Below are 18177 nucleotides of genomic sequence, written 5' to 3'. Positions count from 1 at the left end.
AACGACAGTATACTTTGTACAGTTCCAGTGTGTCTGCTGAGATCTGAAAATCTTCCTCTCTCCTCATTAGCCTCCACTCTGTTTCTCCTACTTTTTAAGTTTCCTTGCACCTTTAGCAAGTAGTCAGCTTTTAATGATTATTTATTACTTCCTTACCATCAAAGATATACATAATGATTTATGTAACATGTAATTTAGATAGGTCATTGCCCTAAAGCATTTACAGTCTATATTGGTGCATGCAATATAAACAATTAAAGAAAGAGACGTGATGATGAGAAAATAGAATCATAGTCAATCATGAAAAAGGCAAAAGTTGAGAGTGAGGGAGGGAACAGATAGAATATGAATATCCTTTTGTATCATTTAATTCACACACACACCACAAAAGGTATTTTTACCAATAAGAATGTGAGTTACTGCTTGTTTTAATTGTATCAATTTCCCTAAATATCTTTTTTGTCCTTGATAGGGGTTTGTCACCAAGCCTTTAACCTAGTTACAAAACATGGCTATGGGGCAATCTACAGTGCAAAAAGGACCATTGACTTGATTCTCCTCTCATTTACACTGGAGTAAATCCATGGTGTAGAACAGATGTGAAAGGACGGAGACTCAGGCTTGTGTTTTTAACAAGGTTGGGGGTAAATGAGTGTACTTTTCTCTGACATGTTAACAGTTGTGATATAGACATAACCTTATTTTTATGAATAAGGGTTCTCAGAGAAAATTAATTCAGCTAGTTTGCACAGTAATGTGCAGGATAGTTTGCTGTAGGACTGTAAAAAATGCACTGTAGAGTTCTTTACTGTTAGAGTTGCTGTTTACTGTGTCATGGTTGACAATTCTGAATAGCATTAACCTTTTAAATATTGGGCCCTACCTGCTCAATGACTTTTTGTTTCAGTTTTCACCGAAAAGGTTAGTAGCGATTGGACATCTAACATAGTGAATGCCAGTGAAAATGAGGTAGGATCAGAGGCTAAAATAGGGAAAGAACAAGTTAAAAATTAGTTAGATGTTTTCAAGTCTCCATGGCCTGATGAAATAATCCTAGAATACTCAAGGAGCTGACTGACAAGATATTTGAGCCATTAGTGATTATCTTCAAAAAGTCATGGAAGGAGATATTCCAAAGGACTGGAAAAGAGCAAATGTAGTGCCCATCTATAAAAAGGGGAATAAGGACAACCTGGCGAATTACAGACCAGTCATCTTAACTTCAATACCCAGAAAGATAATGGAGCAAATAACTAAGCAATCAATTTGTAAACACCTACAAGATAATAAGGTGATAAGTAAGAGTCAGCATGGATTTGTCAAGAACCAAATCATGTCAAACCAACCAGATAGCTTTCTTTGACAGGATAACAAGCCTTGTGGATGGGGGAAAGCAGTAGATGTGGTATATCTTGACATTAGTAAGGTTTTTGATATTGTCTCGCATGACCTTTTTATAAACAAACTAGGAAATACAACCTAGATAACTGGGTGCATAACTAGTTGGAAAACCAGAGAGTAATCATCAGTGGTTCACAGTCAAGTTGGAAGGGCATATCGAGTGGGTTCAGTTTTGGGTCTGGTTCTATTCAATGTTTTCATCAATGATTTTAGATAATGGCACAGGGAGTACACTTAAAAAGTTTGCGGATGATACCAAGCTGAAATGGGTTGCAAGTGCTTTGGAGGTTAGGATTAAAATTCAAAATGATCTGGACAAACTGGAGAAATGGTTTGAAGAAAATAGGATGAAATTCAATAAGGACAAATGCAAAGTACTTCACTTAGGAAGGAACAATCAGTTGCACACATACAAAATGGAAAATGACTGCTAGGAAGGAATACTGCCGAAAGGAATCTGGGGGACATAGTGGATCACAAACTAAATATGAGTCAACAGTGTAACAGTGTTGCAAAAAAACCAAGCAACATTCTGGGATGTATTAGCAGGAGTGTTGTAAGCAAGACACAAGAAATAATTCTTCCGCTGTACTCCATGTTGATTAGGCCTCAACTGGAGTATTGTGTCCAGTTCTGAGCACCACATTTCAGGAAAGACGTAGACGAATTGGAGAAAGTCAAGAGAAGAGCAACAAGAATGATTAAAGGTCTAGAAAACATTACCTATGAAGGAAGATTGAAAAAATTGGGTTTGTTTAGTCTGGAGAAGAAAAGACAAAACAGACATGATAACAGTTTTCAAGTACATAAAAGGTTGTTACGAGGAGGAGGGAGAAAAAATGTTCTCCTTAAACTCTGAGGACAGGCCAAGAATCAATGGGTTTAAATTGCAGTGAAGGTGGTTTTGTTTGGACATTCGGAAAAACTTCCTGACTGTCAAAGTAGTTAAGCACTGGAATACATTGACTAGGGTGGTCATTGGAGATTTTTAAGAGCAGGTTACACATATACCTGTCAGGGATGGTCTAGATAATACTTAGTCTTGCCATAAGTGCAGGGGACTGGACTAGAGTCCTATCATTCTATGAGCAAACTTATTGGGCTCTTTCTGATTGAAAGCTAGCAGTTTTGTTTCACAGGTTAGCAATGGAGAGGAAGAAAGATGCTTAGGTGGTCTGAAGCGTATCTCTGCTCCACTCCAGAAGTAAGCAGGGTGCCCAATGTATTGTCTATTGAGGATGGGAAGCCATCTTCCACATAGCACAGTACAATATAGAGGATGAACTATACAAGCAGGGTGGGAACATGCCTCATTAATGGGGGAGAATATGAGATCCTACCACACAGTTCCTGGGAAGTGATTTAATATTATTTAATATTCTAGGTCAGTGTTTCTCAATTGGGGTTCCGCGGGAACACTGTTGGGGTTCCACGAGAAAGTGACATCGCACCGCCGAGAGCAGCTGTTCTCTGCGCTGCCGAAAAAGGGAAGATGTCCCGGATTTTTCGGCGGAGGGTATCGAGTATGAGTGTAATTTAATTGAGAAACGCTGTTCTAGGTCCACAAACTAGGCTTATGGTCAGTATATCCACAAATGCTCTAGAACTACAGTAATTCCTGTGGGCTGCACATCCCTGCTTGGAGAAAGAATGATCTTAAGAACCAAATAAAACATGAAGCAGTTCATTTGCATGAGCTCCTCTCTCCCAGACTGCTGCGCAACTCACTGCCAGAACTGAGGAGGAAGCTGTTTTTGTTTTAGGGCATTAGCAGCTGGCTCACCTCTCTAATGAATGCATCAACTTCCTACAGAATAAATCTTCTTGTATTTGTGTGACTCAGAAAATTGCATATATGTCATGCTGCACCTAATCCATTATTATAGGTGGATCACATTGCAACATTTATAGTTAAGGTCACACGAGGTTTTTTTTATTCCAAGACCCTTTTCAAGTGCTTACAACATTTTCCAACATTTATTTTACAAGACGATTTTCAAACTTTGGTCTCAATATTTCTGGGTGAAGTTTAAAGAAATATGGTTGAGTCATTTTTGAGTATGAACAGAGTGAACTCCACCTTACATGTTTGTCATTATAAAAACTTTTTGTTCAACCTCATCAACAGGTAGCAGGAGCTTGAAATATAAGAAGGACTTAGGTAGTTCCTAAGTCACAAATATGCTTTTCAGTGGCCTGGGAAAAAACTTTTTACATTTTACATTCCTTGAAAATGCAAAACTCCTACTAACCGCAGCTAGGGTGACCAGGTGTTCCAATGTTATAGGGACAGTCCTGATATTCAGGGCTTTTTCTTATATAGGTGCTATCACTCCCTCTCCCCCTCATCCCGATTTTTTGACACTTGCTATCTGGTCCCCCTAAACTCAGCCAACAAGGTTTGAATTCTCAAGAAATTCAGGATTAGATCATAGGCAGACCTTTGATTTGTTCCTCTGTGGTCATTCTTACATTGTGAGAGGCCTGCATGGATAGGTTGAGGCCAAGGAGAAAATAAAATAAAATTACTTCCATGTGGAATCTCTTTCCCTACATCCAGTTTGATACATCACACATATTACATATTACATTATTTTGTTTCTGTTCTTAGAGGAATTTTGTAGCGCCTTCTCAGAATATACAGGATCATCTTTAGCATGATAACTTCTTTCACAGACTCCCAATAACATAGTATTTTTCATTCTATGGAAAACCAGGAAAGGCTCTGCAACCACTGGTTCCATGGTCTACAATTTAAGAAACTTAACAAGAAGAATTCTTAGTAAATACAAATGTATTTATAAACAGCTTCAGAAACAGTGACAGCACCAGTGGAAGGGAGGGAGTTATGTAACACCTTTCATTAAGAAGGCTCCTGGAGTTTTGTCAATTCTAATTTCTTTATTACCTGATCTTGCTCAAGCTTAATTTTCTCCAGCTGTTATTCTTTCTCCCCTTGGAAAATTTGTCTGTATCTGGCATCTATATCAAATCAATGATTGTGAACACTAAGGCAAAATATAATTTAGTATTTTAGACTTGGTTGGTCTAGTTAGTTTCATTTACTATCCTCAGGTGGTTAGTTTTGTGTTTCTCTGTGCTGGGGGGGAAGCAGATGGGATGGAGGCATATCTCTTTACATACTTTCAGGTAAGAAGGCTTCCAATATTTCAGTAGGAAGATTTTATTTTTGAACTAAAATATTACTATTAATTGGACTGGTAATCAAAAGAAATCCAGATACACTAATGCAATAATTGTTTCTCTTTCCTTCCTGCTTTGGATTTTGTGCATTTTCCTTTTACCTCTTTATTTTTGCCTGCCTTTCATTCACTACCTTGTTTCAGTGCATTTCCCTAGATCTCTTCTCCAATTATTTTCACATTTCCCTATTGCGTCTTTATTTTAATCTCTTCCACCATCTCCCTCCACCCAGTATCCAGCTTTCTTTGGTCATGGAGATGGTTTCTATGATACAGGGCATCTTAGGACAGGGGGAGAGGTTATCTTCCAAAATTCCATATCCTCTTACTTCCTCCATCTGATGGGCCTTGAATCATAGCTACCCTCCTACCAGTCAAGAAGAGCTGAATGCTGCTACTTGCGTCAGCTAGAGGAGCTGCTTAGGAAAGCTATGAGATACTCTCTCCCTTAGGGCTTGGTATACTGACCTTTCAGAGCTTCTTGGTCCTGAATGAATATGCGGGAACACTGATTACCAGTGCAGCTCCCTGTCCTTTTGTCAGTCTTCTCTCTCTTATCTATTTGTGTGTATTTTTTCCCACCTTATATCCTTGTTTAGTTTGTCTCCGTCCCTCAGTCTGACTTTAGAATTTGATATTGTATCAATTTCACTGTGCTGCTGCTCCTGCTGGCAACTCTGCGCATTGTTTTAAAAATAAATGCAATTGTAGGGAGGGGGCTCTGACATGCAGGAAGACATGTGACTCTCTGCCAAATTTAAATCTCCCCCCCCCCAGTAAGTTTCACAGGGTTACAGTGACCCTTTAAGAGGAAAAAGACCAACGCATCAATGACTGGTCAGCTGAACATTAATCAGGCTTAAGTGAGGGCACCTCGGCTCTAAAGGAAAGGCAACTGGAGAACTGTCTGAAGGAGAACAGTAACTTGAGTGGCTAGTGAGGAGCTTAGAGAAAAGCTGCTGGTGAGAACTAACCAAAGCTGGAGACCCTTGATGTGTGGAAGGCTCAGGAAGTGGCCCCTGGGAAAAGGGGAAGCTCCAGCTTGATCAGGAAAAACTGAGCCTGGGAGCAAGAGGACTGTTGCAGGGTAGATTCCAAGGCAGGAGGGTTGAAAGAGTGGAACACTGCAGCACCCTCTGAGTGCAGACCTGAGTGAAGGGCTATGGAAAAAGTGGTTGCTCTCAGGTAGGGAGACCTAGTTAATCAAGGCCCTGGAGCAGGGGTAAAAGAAACTGAGAATAAAGTGCTGTCATTGACTCTCAGGTAGGTAACCCACAGAGAGGGTATAGAAAAAAACTCTTGTATCTTTGTATGTCTGTTGTGGAAAATGGTTTTATCACAAGGTCTTTGGCACTGGTGTACCATGGGTCTCTGGTGCCTGGAGGCCAAGCCTGCATTTGCGCATTAGGCCTCACGCACCCCCCCCCGCCATGTGCAGGGCAGGAGGGGTCCCCGGCTCCCACCAGACGGTGCTTCCCCCAGCTGTCCAGGGAAGAGGGGGGTCTGTGCATGTGGGACGGGGGGAGGGACTTGCCACTTACCTACTCCTGCGTGGGGGACTTTCTATGGCTCATTGCAGCGGTGGAGCCCGGCTCGCTTCCCCCCAACAGGCTGATGCCCAGGGGCCTGGCGCCCCCTGCCTTCCACCTTGGTAGCCACTCATCTTTGGGGAATTATTACAGTGCTATATATGAATAAATTACGACCATTAGTGGGCTTTGTATCAGACCCTGTGGGAGACTATGTTCCTTTCATTGGCAAACAGAGGGAACTGAGGCAGGCATACCTGCTGTGGTGTGGCTACTGCTGAAAGGCACCCCAGGTCTTTTCACTGTGTGCATGTGGTTTATTTGTGTTTTTTACAAACTTTCTCTAGGGACTTCCATAAGTCAACTTAAACTTAGTATATGCACAAATGCATAATTATATCCCTTGTTAAGTTATAAAACAAGGTTTACCAAATTTGTTATAAAATAATGGATCTGTTAATAAATAAAATAAAGAGGAAAAACCTTAAAGGAAAAAAAGCATAATTTAGTATAGCTTTCAATCACTAGATCATGGTAAAACAAGACTAACTCATGTCTTAAAAATTTCTTGCATGTTAAATTTAAATATGAACAATGATGCAGGAAGCAGCTATATTGCCAGCCTGATGATGTCATCAAAATAAGATCAGAGATCAACATCAGAGGCAGGAGACAGCTTTCACAGTCTTCCTGTTAACTCTCTAGGCTTCTTGGTCACTAAAAGCAGCAGGAAAGCGAAAGCTAAGTGATGGGAAATGTGGGCGGGTGGAGGGGTGTCACCAAAACAGCTTCTTGTGTCTTTGTAGCACTGATCTTCCTGTCTTGATGTCAGAAAACCCATTTCTTAAAATGGCATCTCCCATGGATTATGAATTTTTTTTTGTACACTGACCTGTAACTTTTACAACTTCAGTGGGAGTGGGAGTGCTTAGCACCTTATAATACTGATTCTAAAGAAGTCTCTCTATTAGCTGCTAGGAAATCTATAAAAAGTTAGATCTGGCATAGTCCATCCAGCAAAGGGTTGTGATGTGCACATAAATGTGACAAATTACATTACAGAAGGAGTGAGACCAGACAATGGTAGCGTTCTCTTTCCAGTTTTACTGTAGACCTTTAAAAGGACACCAACTTGAAATTTAGTAAACATCCAAAAAGTTAAAAATACTATCAGGCACTATACCAGTCCCTGACTGTCTCCAACCAATGTTTGTGGTTTATAAGATCATATTTTCCTGGTTTTTAAAGATGTTTACCTCCCTGTTGCTGAGTGAAATATCTGTAACAGGAGAAACTAATTATCTGCTATAAATGGGGGAGGAGGGAAGTTTTAAACTTTAAGACAGACTAATAGTATTTGTTTCCTCCTTCTTTCAAAGCAGTGCCACTGCAAGAACAATGAGGGAGAAGCAAGATTTGCTTTAAGTGAGATTACTGTGGAAAAATTGCTGAGCACAAATAACATTGTGGGATTACATGTTAACTATCCAGATGCTGTTCTATTTATAAGTGAAATTTGTTTAACTGATTTGTGTAACTTTACTGTTGTATAGTCCATTTACCTCTACCATGAAACAATATTTGAGATTTATGTAAAGCTATCCATCTTAAAGGGTTGAATAACTGAACCTCAGAACATCAAAGGCAGTAATATATATTATCTTCATTTTATAGATGGAAGAACTGAGGCACTTGTTCACCAAATCAGCATCAGAGGGAGGATTACAGCATGGACATTCCTGGCTCTTACAGCCATGCTCAGTTCACTGATGCTGCTTCTCTACAAATAAGTTAAAAAGGCTTATTTTTGCTTCTAGCACACTACATTTTTGCCATAGACCGAAAACAAAGCTGTGTCCTTACTTATCTACACGACAGGTGACGATTCTCTCAATCAGGACCAAAGTGATGGCTTGGATGCTGAAGCAGGAAGTGGAACGAACGTGCCCCTCTCTCTGGGTGGAGGGGAATGTAGATGGTTATGTTCTATGAATGTAGCAAGAAATAGGGAGCCAAACCCAGGTTTCGAAGAACAGATCAGTCAAACACCTGTCAGGAAGGACTAAGTAATAACTAGACCATGCCTTGAGTGCAAGGGACTGGACTAGATGACCTACTGAGGTTCCTTCCAGTCCTACATTTCTATGATTTCTCTCCACGCAGGCCCTGCCTATAGCAAAGGGAAGGTATATGTAACCTGTATTAATTAAGGGGTGTTAAACTCCTAGTGTAGACAAAGCAAGGTTACCAGATCTAGCTGCGAGGTGTCCCCAAGACCTCTTTTCCCCCGTGTAAAAGTGACCTGGTAATAGCAGGCTGGTTGCCACAGGAGGGGAGGGGGGCGAGCTGGTGGGTTCATCCCTGTGTGGAGTGGGCGGGGGCGCCTCTACCTGTGCCAGCCCCCACCAGGGGGTTTAGGCGCTGTGTCGCGAGGGAGGGCCGCAGCGCAAAGCTGCCAGCAGGCCCCCCGCCCCCAGACTGAAGGTGGGACTGGGACAGCCCGAGCTGCGGAAGGCTGGAGCTACACCATCACTGCCCGCGGGGGCGCCAGCGAGGGTTACAGGGCCATGGTCACTCAGCTGAGCCGTGACCAGAAGAGCCCCTGGGCCCGCTCCCTGAACGCGGCCCTCCCCCGTGCCCCGAGTCAACGAACGCTGCGCGCTGTCTCCGCTGAAAGGGGGGGGGAGGGGCGCCGCACAGCCCAGGCGCCTGTTAGGGCCCAGGGGGACTCGGCGGGGACTCTCCCGGCGTAGTGGCCCTAGTGGTAGTTGGCCACCCACAAACGGCCCCGCCCCACCCCCGCTCTGCGCCGGCGCGGACGTACCCGCCCCTTTCCCAGCCTTCGGCTCCTGTCTCCCTCTTGACGGCCAACCGGTCGGCCGGGCTCCCGCTGTGCTCCCGCGATGGGGCCGGCGCTCTGAGTCAAGCCGCGCGCCAGCCGCCTCCTCTCGCGAGATCGCTTCGACAAGATGGCGGCGCGGCCGGGCCGCTGAGCGGGGCAGCGGCAAGCGGGAGAGAAGCTGTCGACTCCCCTGAGCCTGCGGGGTCCATCCGGGCTGTTTCCCGTGGGGGATGCTGACTGAACGGGACTCGCCGCCGCGGCTCTGAGCGCCTCCTGCCCCCGTAGCGGCTCCGGTTCCCCCCGGCTGCGGCGAGTCTCCCCGGCGGGGCCCCCCAGTCCCCGGGGCCGCCGCTGGCGATGACCGGAGAGAAACTGCGCTCGCTGCGCAGGGACCACAAGCCCAGCAAGGAGGACGGGGACCTGTTGGGGCCCGGCGAGGAGGAGGCGGCGGCCGCGCCCGGAGGTGTCTTCACCGGGGGCCGTGGGGGTAGCGGCAAGGGAGGCCGCTCCGGGGGCCACCGCATCTTTAGTAACCACCACCACCGGCTGCAGCTGAAAGGGGCCCCGGCGGCGCCGGCCCCCGCAGCCCCGGGGGGAGCCAGCCCCGTCGCGGAGCCCGACAAGTGCCCCGCGCACTTCCCGGTGCACGAGTGCGTCTTCAAGGGGGACGTGAGGCGGCTCTCGGCGCTGATTCGCACGCAGGGCATCGGCCAGAAGGACAGTCATGGTAAGTGTCGTCGTCCCGTCGCCCTCCTCGTCCCCGACTCAGTAGCCAGAGCCCCGAGGAGACCTCTTCTCATCCCCGCTCCCAGGAGAGAACTACCCCCAACCCGTTCAGCCAGAGCCCCCCCCGCCATCGTCCCTGTGCTTCGCCTGGGAGCTGCCAGGAGGAGAGTCGGGATGAGTGCCCCTCCTTCTGAAGCACTTCATTTTTCTAAGGACAGTTTTCTTTTGGAATTCCCCCATATTCCAATGGGTGCACCCTCCCTAATCCCTTCTTCCCCCATTTGTCACCTGTAGTCAGGACATCTCCCAGAAAGATGGTCATGAGAAGTGTTCTCTAGAGAGCGTCCCAAGTTACTTTTAGGACCCCCCTCATCCACACTCAAGGCATTGGCCAGAAGGACAGCCACATCTCCCATTTCTTGGGGTTGCAACCCAGAAAGACATAGTGGTTCTTCTGTGGAGCTACTCCAAACTGGTCCACACCAGGGATATAGAGCAGAAGGATAACCACAGAACTAGGGAGAGACATTTCCCTTCCATTTCCTCCCCCGCCCTACCCCCAGTACTTTCCAGGAGGAAATTTTCCACCTTGATCTGCATCCAGGGCAAACATTTATATGATAAACCATGGTAAGGTGTCTAGTGGGGAACAGTCCCTCTGTCCCATCCTCCATTGGATGAAGCTTTCAGTGTTGATCTGCATCCATTGGATACGTCATATGGATTAATGGGGAGATATTTCCACCCCACTCTACGTGCAATGTTGTCCCACATATTTTACTAGGACATTAATGATCAGAAAGTTCTGAGTTTTCAAATGATACCTCACAAAACATGCTTTGCACCAAATTTATCATAGTCCTGTAAAAGGGATGAATATAGGGATACAGACTGTCTCATACCCACTTTAAGGAGCTGTGGAATTCAGACTGTCCAGAACTTGGAGGAGAATCCTGGTGATACTGCTTCCCCAGGAAGCCTTTCTCTCATCCAGAACCACTAGATTGATTAGAAGTCATGAGGTTGGGTAGAAGAATAATCACTTCCAGTTCTTCGTACTGTGCCAATCTCCCTTCCCCTGTGGTGAGCCCCTCATCATCTTGCCTACTCCATTTAATAGTGAATTCCTTTCACGCTTTCCTACTACAGTTTATCAGGATAGATCCTTTTGGGATAGATTCTTTTCTACTTCTAATCCAAGTGGAGTACCTGACACTATTGTTCTGCTATCTCTATTTATGGTGGTCTTGTGTGGAACCTGGCAGTTAGTGATGGAAAAATCATAGTAAGTGAGCCTATCCCTTTGCAAAAATAGGATTCAGTCCCCGTACGGTTCCCCCCACCCCCACCCAAGCAGCAGCAGAAGGTGGAGCCTTTCATCCTGAAACTAGTAAGTACAGTTTAGTGAGTAGCATTGTAGTGTAAGGCTGAAAAGCTTCCGATATGTAACATCTTTTAATATGCTCATAATTTGCTGAAGTGTTTTCATGATCTATGTCCAGAGGAGAATTTGCTCAGTTTTGGCTGGGGGGAAAATTTTAAAATAGTCATAAGTGATTGAAAAATCATTTCTGCACATGCTCTAAAAGACTTGAGTGGAAGGGTTTGGGCAGAATTTTTTTCCTAGCTATGGCAAGGCCATTCTGGATGAGTGATTGTAACTTAAACTCTTGCACACAACAATCCTCCAAAAATATGTAATTTTTCCATTCAAATTTAAGATTCTAAAGTTAAAAAAGGATGAAAATGCAGAAGTAATGACTGTAAGGGTAATGTAGTATTTTCTACTCTTATTTGTCTTAATGTCTAGCGTAATCAATTACCATTCATGTTGTAGAATGCAAGGCATAAAACATAGGATGTTGGCTAAGTTGAGGTTTCAACTGTGAAGTTAATTCTTATTTCTGAGATTTCAACAAAGCAGCCTTAACTTTGCATTAACATTGCTTTCATTTTTATAGTATAACCATACATGAGGTATTTATTAAGTAAAATATTAAAACACAATTTCTGGCTTGAAGAATTGTAGTTGGCATCAGTGGGTTTGGTACAGTTGACAGAATACCATATAATAGAATCTAAGGCCCTGTCCATACTGATGCTGAGATCGCATTTGAAATGCATAAACAAATGTGTTCAAGCATGGCTTTTTTAGTATGATTCTAGCACAATTTCCTTGATCAAAGTGGACAGGGATATTTCTTATAACCTTGTTATAAAAAGCATGCTGTAAACTACCTAGAGGAATGTTCTTTTACCTCACTCATGTCCATTTGGAATGCTGCTGCAAAAATCATTTCCCTAGCTTGTTGCTTTGGCTATGTGGACCCTCGTTACATCCCTCCATTGGGTCCCTCTTTATCACATCAAATTTAAGTTTCACTTGTTTTCACTTTCAAAGCCCTTCATAGCCTACCCCAGTCCTACCTGTCATCTCATTCACTACTGAGATGTTGACTCCCACTTCTGATCAGCCAGTGATACAGGCCTCCACTGCTCACCTGTTAAATTTTCAAACAGGCACCTTTGTGCTTTCTCCCATGCTTCCCCATATGCTTGGGAGGGGCACCTTGTAAACGTTCTCAAAGCTACCTCATTATCCTCCTTCAGATTCTTCTTTACAGTTTCCTTTTCTGTGTTCCCTACAAAACACTTAAGAGCAGCAGTTTCAGCACACCAGCGGCCTATTGTGTCTCAATTCCTTATGCTTCCCCATCTGCCTGTATCCACCTTTTGTCTCCTGTGTTATACTTAGTTTGTAAGCTTTTTGGGGAAGGGAAAGTCTGTTTGTGCAGTCCTAGCATATTTAGGTAGTGGTCTGACTAGGCTTCTAGGCACTACGTTAATACAAATAATTCCAAAGCAACAGGTCATATTGCAGTTTTAAAAAAAAGTTCCCCATCTGCACTGCTGAGGTAAAACTGCTAGGAACCACTGTTGTTATTCCTAGTTATTCCTAGCTGTGGCTTTCAGGTGCTACCACAATATAAGTGTTTTAATCATATGTTGTTGGCTGACCTCTCCTTTCAGTCTTTCCAGGTCAGAATTGAAGCACACTGACTGGGAAGCATGGAGAAAGTTTCCCATTTCCTGTATTGAACGTGTTCTGTGGTGAACAAAATAGAAGATTTCAGCTTTTAGGACTACCACCCAGAACCTTGCAAGAACACTTACAATCAGACAATAGCAAGTGCATAATTTTACACAACTCCTTGCTGTTATGTAAAGCATTTTTGTAAGTAAAATCTTAGTACATGCATTAGCTTTTAATATTTTACTTTTGGTCTTCAGTGGTCTCTTGGCTGCTTCTACAATGTTTGTAGCTTATTTACAACCCCATCACTCAATTTTAATAAGTCAGTTTGTTTTTCAAATCATTCCATTAGTCATATGATTAGAACTTGCTTTTGAAATCACAAATGAGTGTAAAATTTTCTTGCCATCTTTTCAAGCTGTCTCAGCCTCAGTGGCAGTGGTGGCATAATCTGGTCCAGGGCCAGCCATGACTTTTGATACCACATTCTTGAAATACTGTTTTACTCCACAGCCTCTTTCCTTGTGCTCTTTTAAAACCAATTCACCCACACAGCCCCGTTTTAGAGTAATAATGTAATATTATCATGTAATAACTGTGTAGAAGATGCTCCAGTGTTTTTAACATTTTAAAAAGCACTTTTGTCTGATTTCATTAATTTACTAGTGCTGAGTGCATGAGTTAGTATTATGAATGCTTAATAAACTAAAGCATTTTTCAAGTAAATACTCCTCATGCTTCAAGCAATATGTTCACATTCTTTAAATAAGTTTAGAAAACTAGCAATCTAATCTAATGGGCTTGATTTAAAAAAAAAAAAAAAAAAAAAGATGGGAGGGTGAGTTAAGGTCCTCAAAATTTGGCCATATATCAGCATACTTTGAATGACAAGGAATTAGTACCAGGGCTTTGAAAAAAATACTCAGCTGTTCAGTGTGAAAGATTCCTGTGCCATCAGGCTCCTATCCCAACTCCAAGAAACCCCTTTTCAATTTATAAGTAGTAAAATAATGTACTGTTTGTGCACTTCCTCTAATGTGCTACATTGTTAGGCAGGTATCTGTATAATTTTTTTACAATGTAGCTTGCATCTCTTGCTTCTATACTATCTTTCTGTTTACTTTCATTCTTCTCATAATAGACCATAATCTTTCTTCATTACCTTTTGTGTCTTTGTGGTGTTCTTCGTACTGCTTCCTCGTATTTTCCCCTTTCTTATCTCCTTCATGAATCTCCCCCTCTATCAAACTTTTTTTAACTTATCCCATTAGTGTTTCCTCTCACTCCACGCTTCTCTACTCCCAGAAACGTAGGCCAGGTATCTAATAGCCAAAGGACTAATGACCAGTATGAAAGAAGGGTGGCCTTATTGTTCAGCAGCAATGCCCAGCAGAGAAGCCAAGAACTTTTCCAAATAAACTGCTGTCAGAAGTGAGGGTTACTGGGATTCTGTCTGATAAATTGACTGCTGGGGAAAAAGGAGAATTTTCTTTCTGTTCTTACCCCTGACCTTCCTCATGCTAGAACCTCCTGACTTTTATAATGACAAGTGAGAATCTGTTGTTTTACCTCTCCTCTAGCTTCCTGGCTAACGTAATGTGTATATCTCATTGTTTCCTTGTTATCCCTCATCTGTTCTATCAATCTGTTCTCTTGTTTTATAGTCAGTCTGCATGATCTTTGAGGCAGGGACCCCATTTGTTATGTGTTTGTAAAGTGCCTAGCACAATCCTGGTCCCTGATAGAGGCTCCTTGCCATTAGCACAGTTCAAATAATAAATAAGCGCAATACTCTACTCTTCCACAATCTTAATTTATTTTTTAAGTCCCTTTCCCTGCTTACTAGCTCCAGTGACTGCCTCTGCTGCTAAGAGCTTTTCCAATCCCCAGTATCCCCAATCACTCAATTGTGCCTTGAACATCATTGATGTTAATGCTGTGGCTTGGCTTGACCAGGTTGCATTCGCCAAATACATAAATAAATAACCAGTAGAATGAAATTGGGCAGCGTTCTGAATAGCATATATGAATAGTACTAAGGCTCTGGTTAGTTTTCATTTTGTTATAGCTTGGCAAAGTGCTGAGACCTATCCCAGGCACTGGAGCTTCACCTGTCTGCAGACCTGGAAGTCAGCTTTCTATGAATCAGTTTTTGCTTGGTTGATACTTGGAAAGATTTTTTGGAATCATAAGGTTTAATATTTCAAATGAAAATTTTAGATTCTACAGAAGCTGATGGCATTTGTACGCAAAAGATTCTTACTCACTTTTTTCAATCCCTGCTCACTCCTGGCTCATGTTGTTTTACTTTTTTATTTTAAATCACTTGTGTTGGATTGTGGAGTTAAGCTTGTTCTATCATAGAATGGCTACTTCCTCGTGTAAGGTCACATAAGTAAGAACAGCCATTTTCCGCATTCTGCCGAGAGCATAGTTGGTACAAAAATATTCTTATAATAAGTGATTGTGGTTAGTGTGGCTGTTGTGGATTGATATTACATAAGGAATCGGATATATCAGTTTGAGATACTGTTAGTGACCTGGAAAGAGGAATAGTTTTCACAGCACATCTTTTTAACTAATTCATGAAGTTGCATTTATGACCTCTCTGTGACTGCTTACCAGTCTGGGCCAGAGTTTTATGTCTTCTTTAAAAGCATAGGTATGACTTAGTGTCTTAATGATACAGTTCCACATGGGGAATTATTAGTTAAATTGGAAAAGATAGGGATTAATAATGAAAATTGAAAAGTGGCTAAGGGCCTAGTTAAAGGGGAGACTACAATGGGTCATGCTGAAAGGTGAACTGTCAGGCTGGAGGGAGGTTACTAGTGGAGTTCCTCAGGGATTGGTCTTGGGACCGATCTTATTTAACTTTTTTATTACTGAACTTGGCACAAAAAGTGGGAATGTGCTAATAAAGTTTGCAGATGACACAAAGTTGGGAGATATTACCAATACAGAGAAGGATCGGGATATTATACAGGAAGATCTGGATGACCTTGTAAATTGGAGTAATGAATAGGATGAAATTTAATAATGGAAAGTGCAAGGTCATGCATTTAGGGACTAATAACAAGAATTTCTGCTATAAGCTGGGAACGCATCAGTTGGAAGTGACAGAGGAGGAGAAGGACCTGGGCGTATTGGGTGATCACAGGATGACTGAGCCACCAATGTGATGTGTCTGTGAAAAAAGCTAAGGCGGTCCTTGGATGCATCAGATGAGGTATTTCCAGTAGAGATAGGGAGGTGTTAGTACCGTTGTACAAGGCGCTGGTGAGACTTCATCTGGAATACTGTGTGCAGTTCTGGTCCTCCATGTTTAAGAAAGATGAACTCAAATTGGAATAGGTGCAGAGAAGAGCTACTAGGATGATCTGAGGAATGGAAAACCTGCCTTATGAGAGGAGACTCAAAGAACTTGGCTTATTTAGCCTAACCAAAAGAAGGTTGAGGGGAGATATGATTGCTCTCTATAAATACGTCAGAGGGATAAATACCAGGGACGGAGAGGAATTATTTAAGTTCAGTGCCAATGTGGACACAGGAACTAATGGATATAAACTGGCCATCAGGAAGATTAGACTTGAAATTAGATGAAGGTTTCTAACCATCAAAGGACTGAAGTTCTGGAATAGCCTTCCAAGGGGTGTAGTGGGGGCAAAGAACCTAGCTGGCTTCAAAACTGAGCTTGATACATTTATGGAGGGGATGGTATGATGGGACAGCCTAATTTGGCAATTGACTAATTTTTGACTACTGATGGTAGATATTGGCCTGCATGTGCACTACTGATGGTAGATATGCTAATGGCCTGTGAAGGCTAAGAGGGGCTTCACGAGAGTAGTCAGAGTTGACACATGGCAGGCCCAGAGAAGGCTTCCTCATGCTAAGGGCAGGTGGTAGTGAGGTGCTCCTGGGAAGTGTCACACACATGTAGCCAGAAGAATAGGAATAGAAAATTCTACATGTCTGTGGTATGGGTGAGTAGATATTTCTGTTTGTAGCTGGGCAAATACAATTATTTATATTTCAGTTTTTTATAAGAGTGGGAAGTTCCTGTTGGACATGAACCTGGTTAGACTCAATTTCATACTGAACACCAAAACAGGTGGTTAGAATTTTTTGAGGGTTTTTTTATTCATGTGAATCAAATGAATTAAGGAATTTTGCTTATGTTCTCCCCCAGGGTTGGATTAAAGAATTTTGGGAGCACTGTGTACTATGGAAATTGGGGTGAGTGTTCAGTGGACCCTTTGGGAGTTGGAGTTTATCTGTTGCTAACCTCTAGAGGGACAGTGGAGCCTGCAAAAGGCTAAGAGGGGGAGAGTGCTTGTGTTGCCTGTGGCCAATGGAGTCAGAGTTGACACATGGCAGGCCCAGAGAAGGCTTCCTCATGCTAAGGGCAGGTGGTAGTGAGGTGCTCCTGGGAAGTGTCTGTAGCCAGAAGAATCCTGTGCGCCAAATCACAATGCTACTCATTGAAGTCTGGCCTGCCTGATCCCTTCCTCCTAACTCATGATGGGAGGAGAGTGGGGGGCCAAATCTGGTCAGGGCCCAAATGGCCTCATCTCCTAAGAGGCAGAAAAGAGGGTCACTTACCCTCCCCCTCCAGCCTGATCTTTCCCTTTCCCTCTAGGGTACAGGAGGTCCTCCTCCATAAGTCTTACCTCTCTGGCCCATGACCATGGTCCAAGGCACCCACGTGAACAGGAAGCCTAAGCTGCCACATCAGCATGTTGAGGGCCCAGCCTGTGGAATGGGATCTGGGATTTGTGCCGCAGCAGTCCCAGTGACCATCTGACTTGCAAGCAGTAATGGAAGCAGCTGTTGGTGTCTGCACACATGCATGCAGCTACTGTTGCTGGTTGCAGTGTGCTGGGTGTTTTTCCAAATTATAATTTACAAGTTGCTTGAGTTACTAATGAAAATAAATCTGGCACATTGCAACCGGTAATGCAGAAGGGAAATGGGCCAGGCTGGTTAAAAACCAGCAACCATAGGCCCAAATCTGGCTTGGGGGCCTCCTTGAGATCAGGAGCCCTGTACAGAGTGCACATTGGTTAATCCAGAACTGCTCTCCCCTTTTTTCACATACTTCTTGAAAATAATCTTTTCAAGATCACCATTTTCAGATTAAGCATCAGATGGTTTATCCTGAAAGTTAGAATGTTTCCAGAAGTTAAGAGCATGTGGAAAGAGTTTAAAATGGAAATATACATGGGTAAAATTTTCAGAAGTGCCCATGTGATTTAAGAGCCAGTTCCATTTTCAAGGGTGACTTAGGCACATAAATGCCTAAGTCCCATAAACTTTGGAAATTGGAACATGGGCTCCTGAATAAATTCGAAATTTACAAAAACAAGAACTAAGATTTTTAGTTTTATTGAGATGTAGATTACACCAGCTGCTTGTATACAGATGGGAATAGATGCTGAC

At 43.1% G+C, this 18177-nt stretch overlaps 1 protein-coding gene across 2 annotated transcripts in view; it reads left to right on the top strand.

Annotated features, from left to right (window-relative positions):
• Positions 1-8886: 8886 nt before the first annotated feature.
• The window catches only part of ANKRD13C (ankyrin repeat domain 13C), a 48424-nt gene continuing 39133 nt past the window's right edge, over positions 8887-18177 (top strand). Inside the window, exon 1 of one of the 2 annotated variants that reach the window (XM_067563372.1) lies at positions 8887-9702. In XM_067563372.1, the coding sequence (XP_067419473.1) occupies positions 9333-9702 (370 nt within the window). In that variant the 5' untranslated portion in view covers positions 8887-9332. The remainder of the gene's footprint in view (positions 9703-18177) is intronic. The other variant, XM_067563371.1, reaches the window with a different exon arrangement.

The sequence above is a fragment of the Emydura macquarii genome, unplaced genomic scaffold (assembly GCF_026122565.2).
Source record: "Emydura macquarii macquarii isolate MOO-44397 ecotype Brisbane River unplaced genomic scaffold, CSIRO-AGI_Emac_v2 contig_2481, whole genome shotgun sequence".
Classification (NCBI taxonomy): domain Eukaryota; kingdom Metazoa; phylum Chordata; order Testudines; family Chelidae; genus Emydura; species Emydura macquarii.
This window is presented reverse-complemented; position numbering and strand designations above follow the sequence as displayed.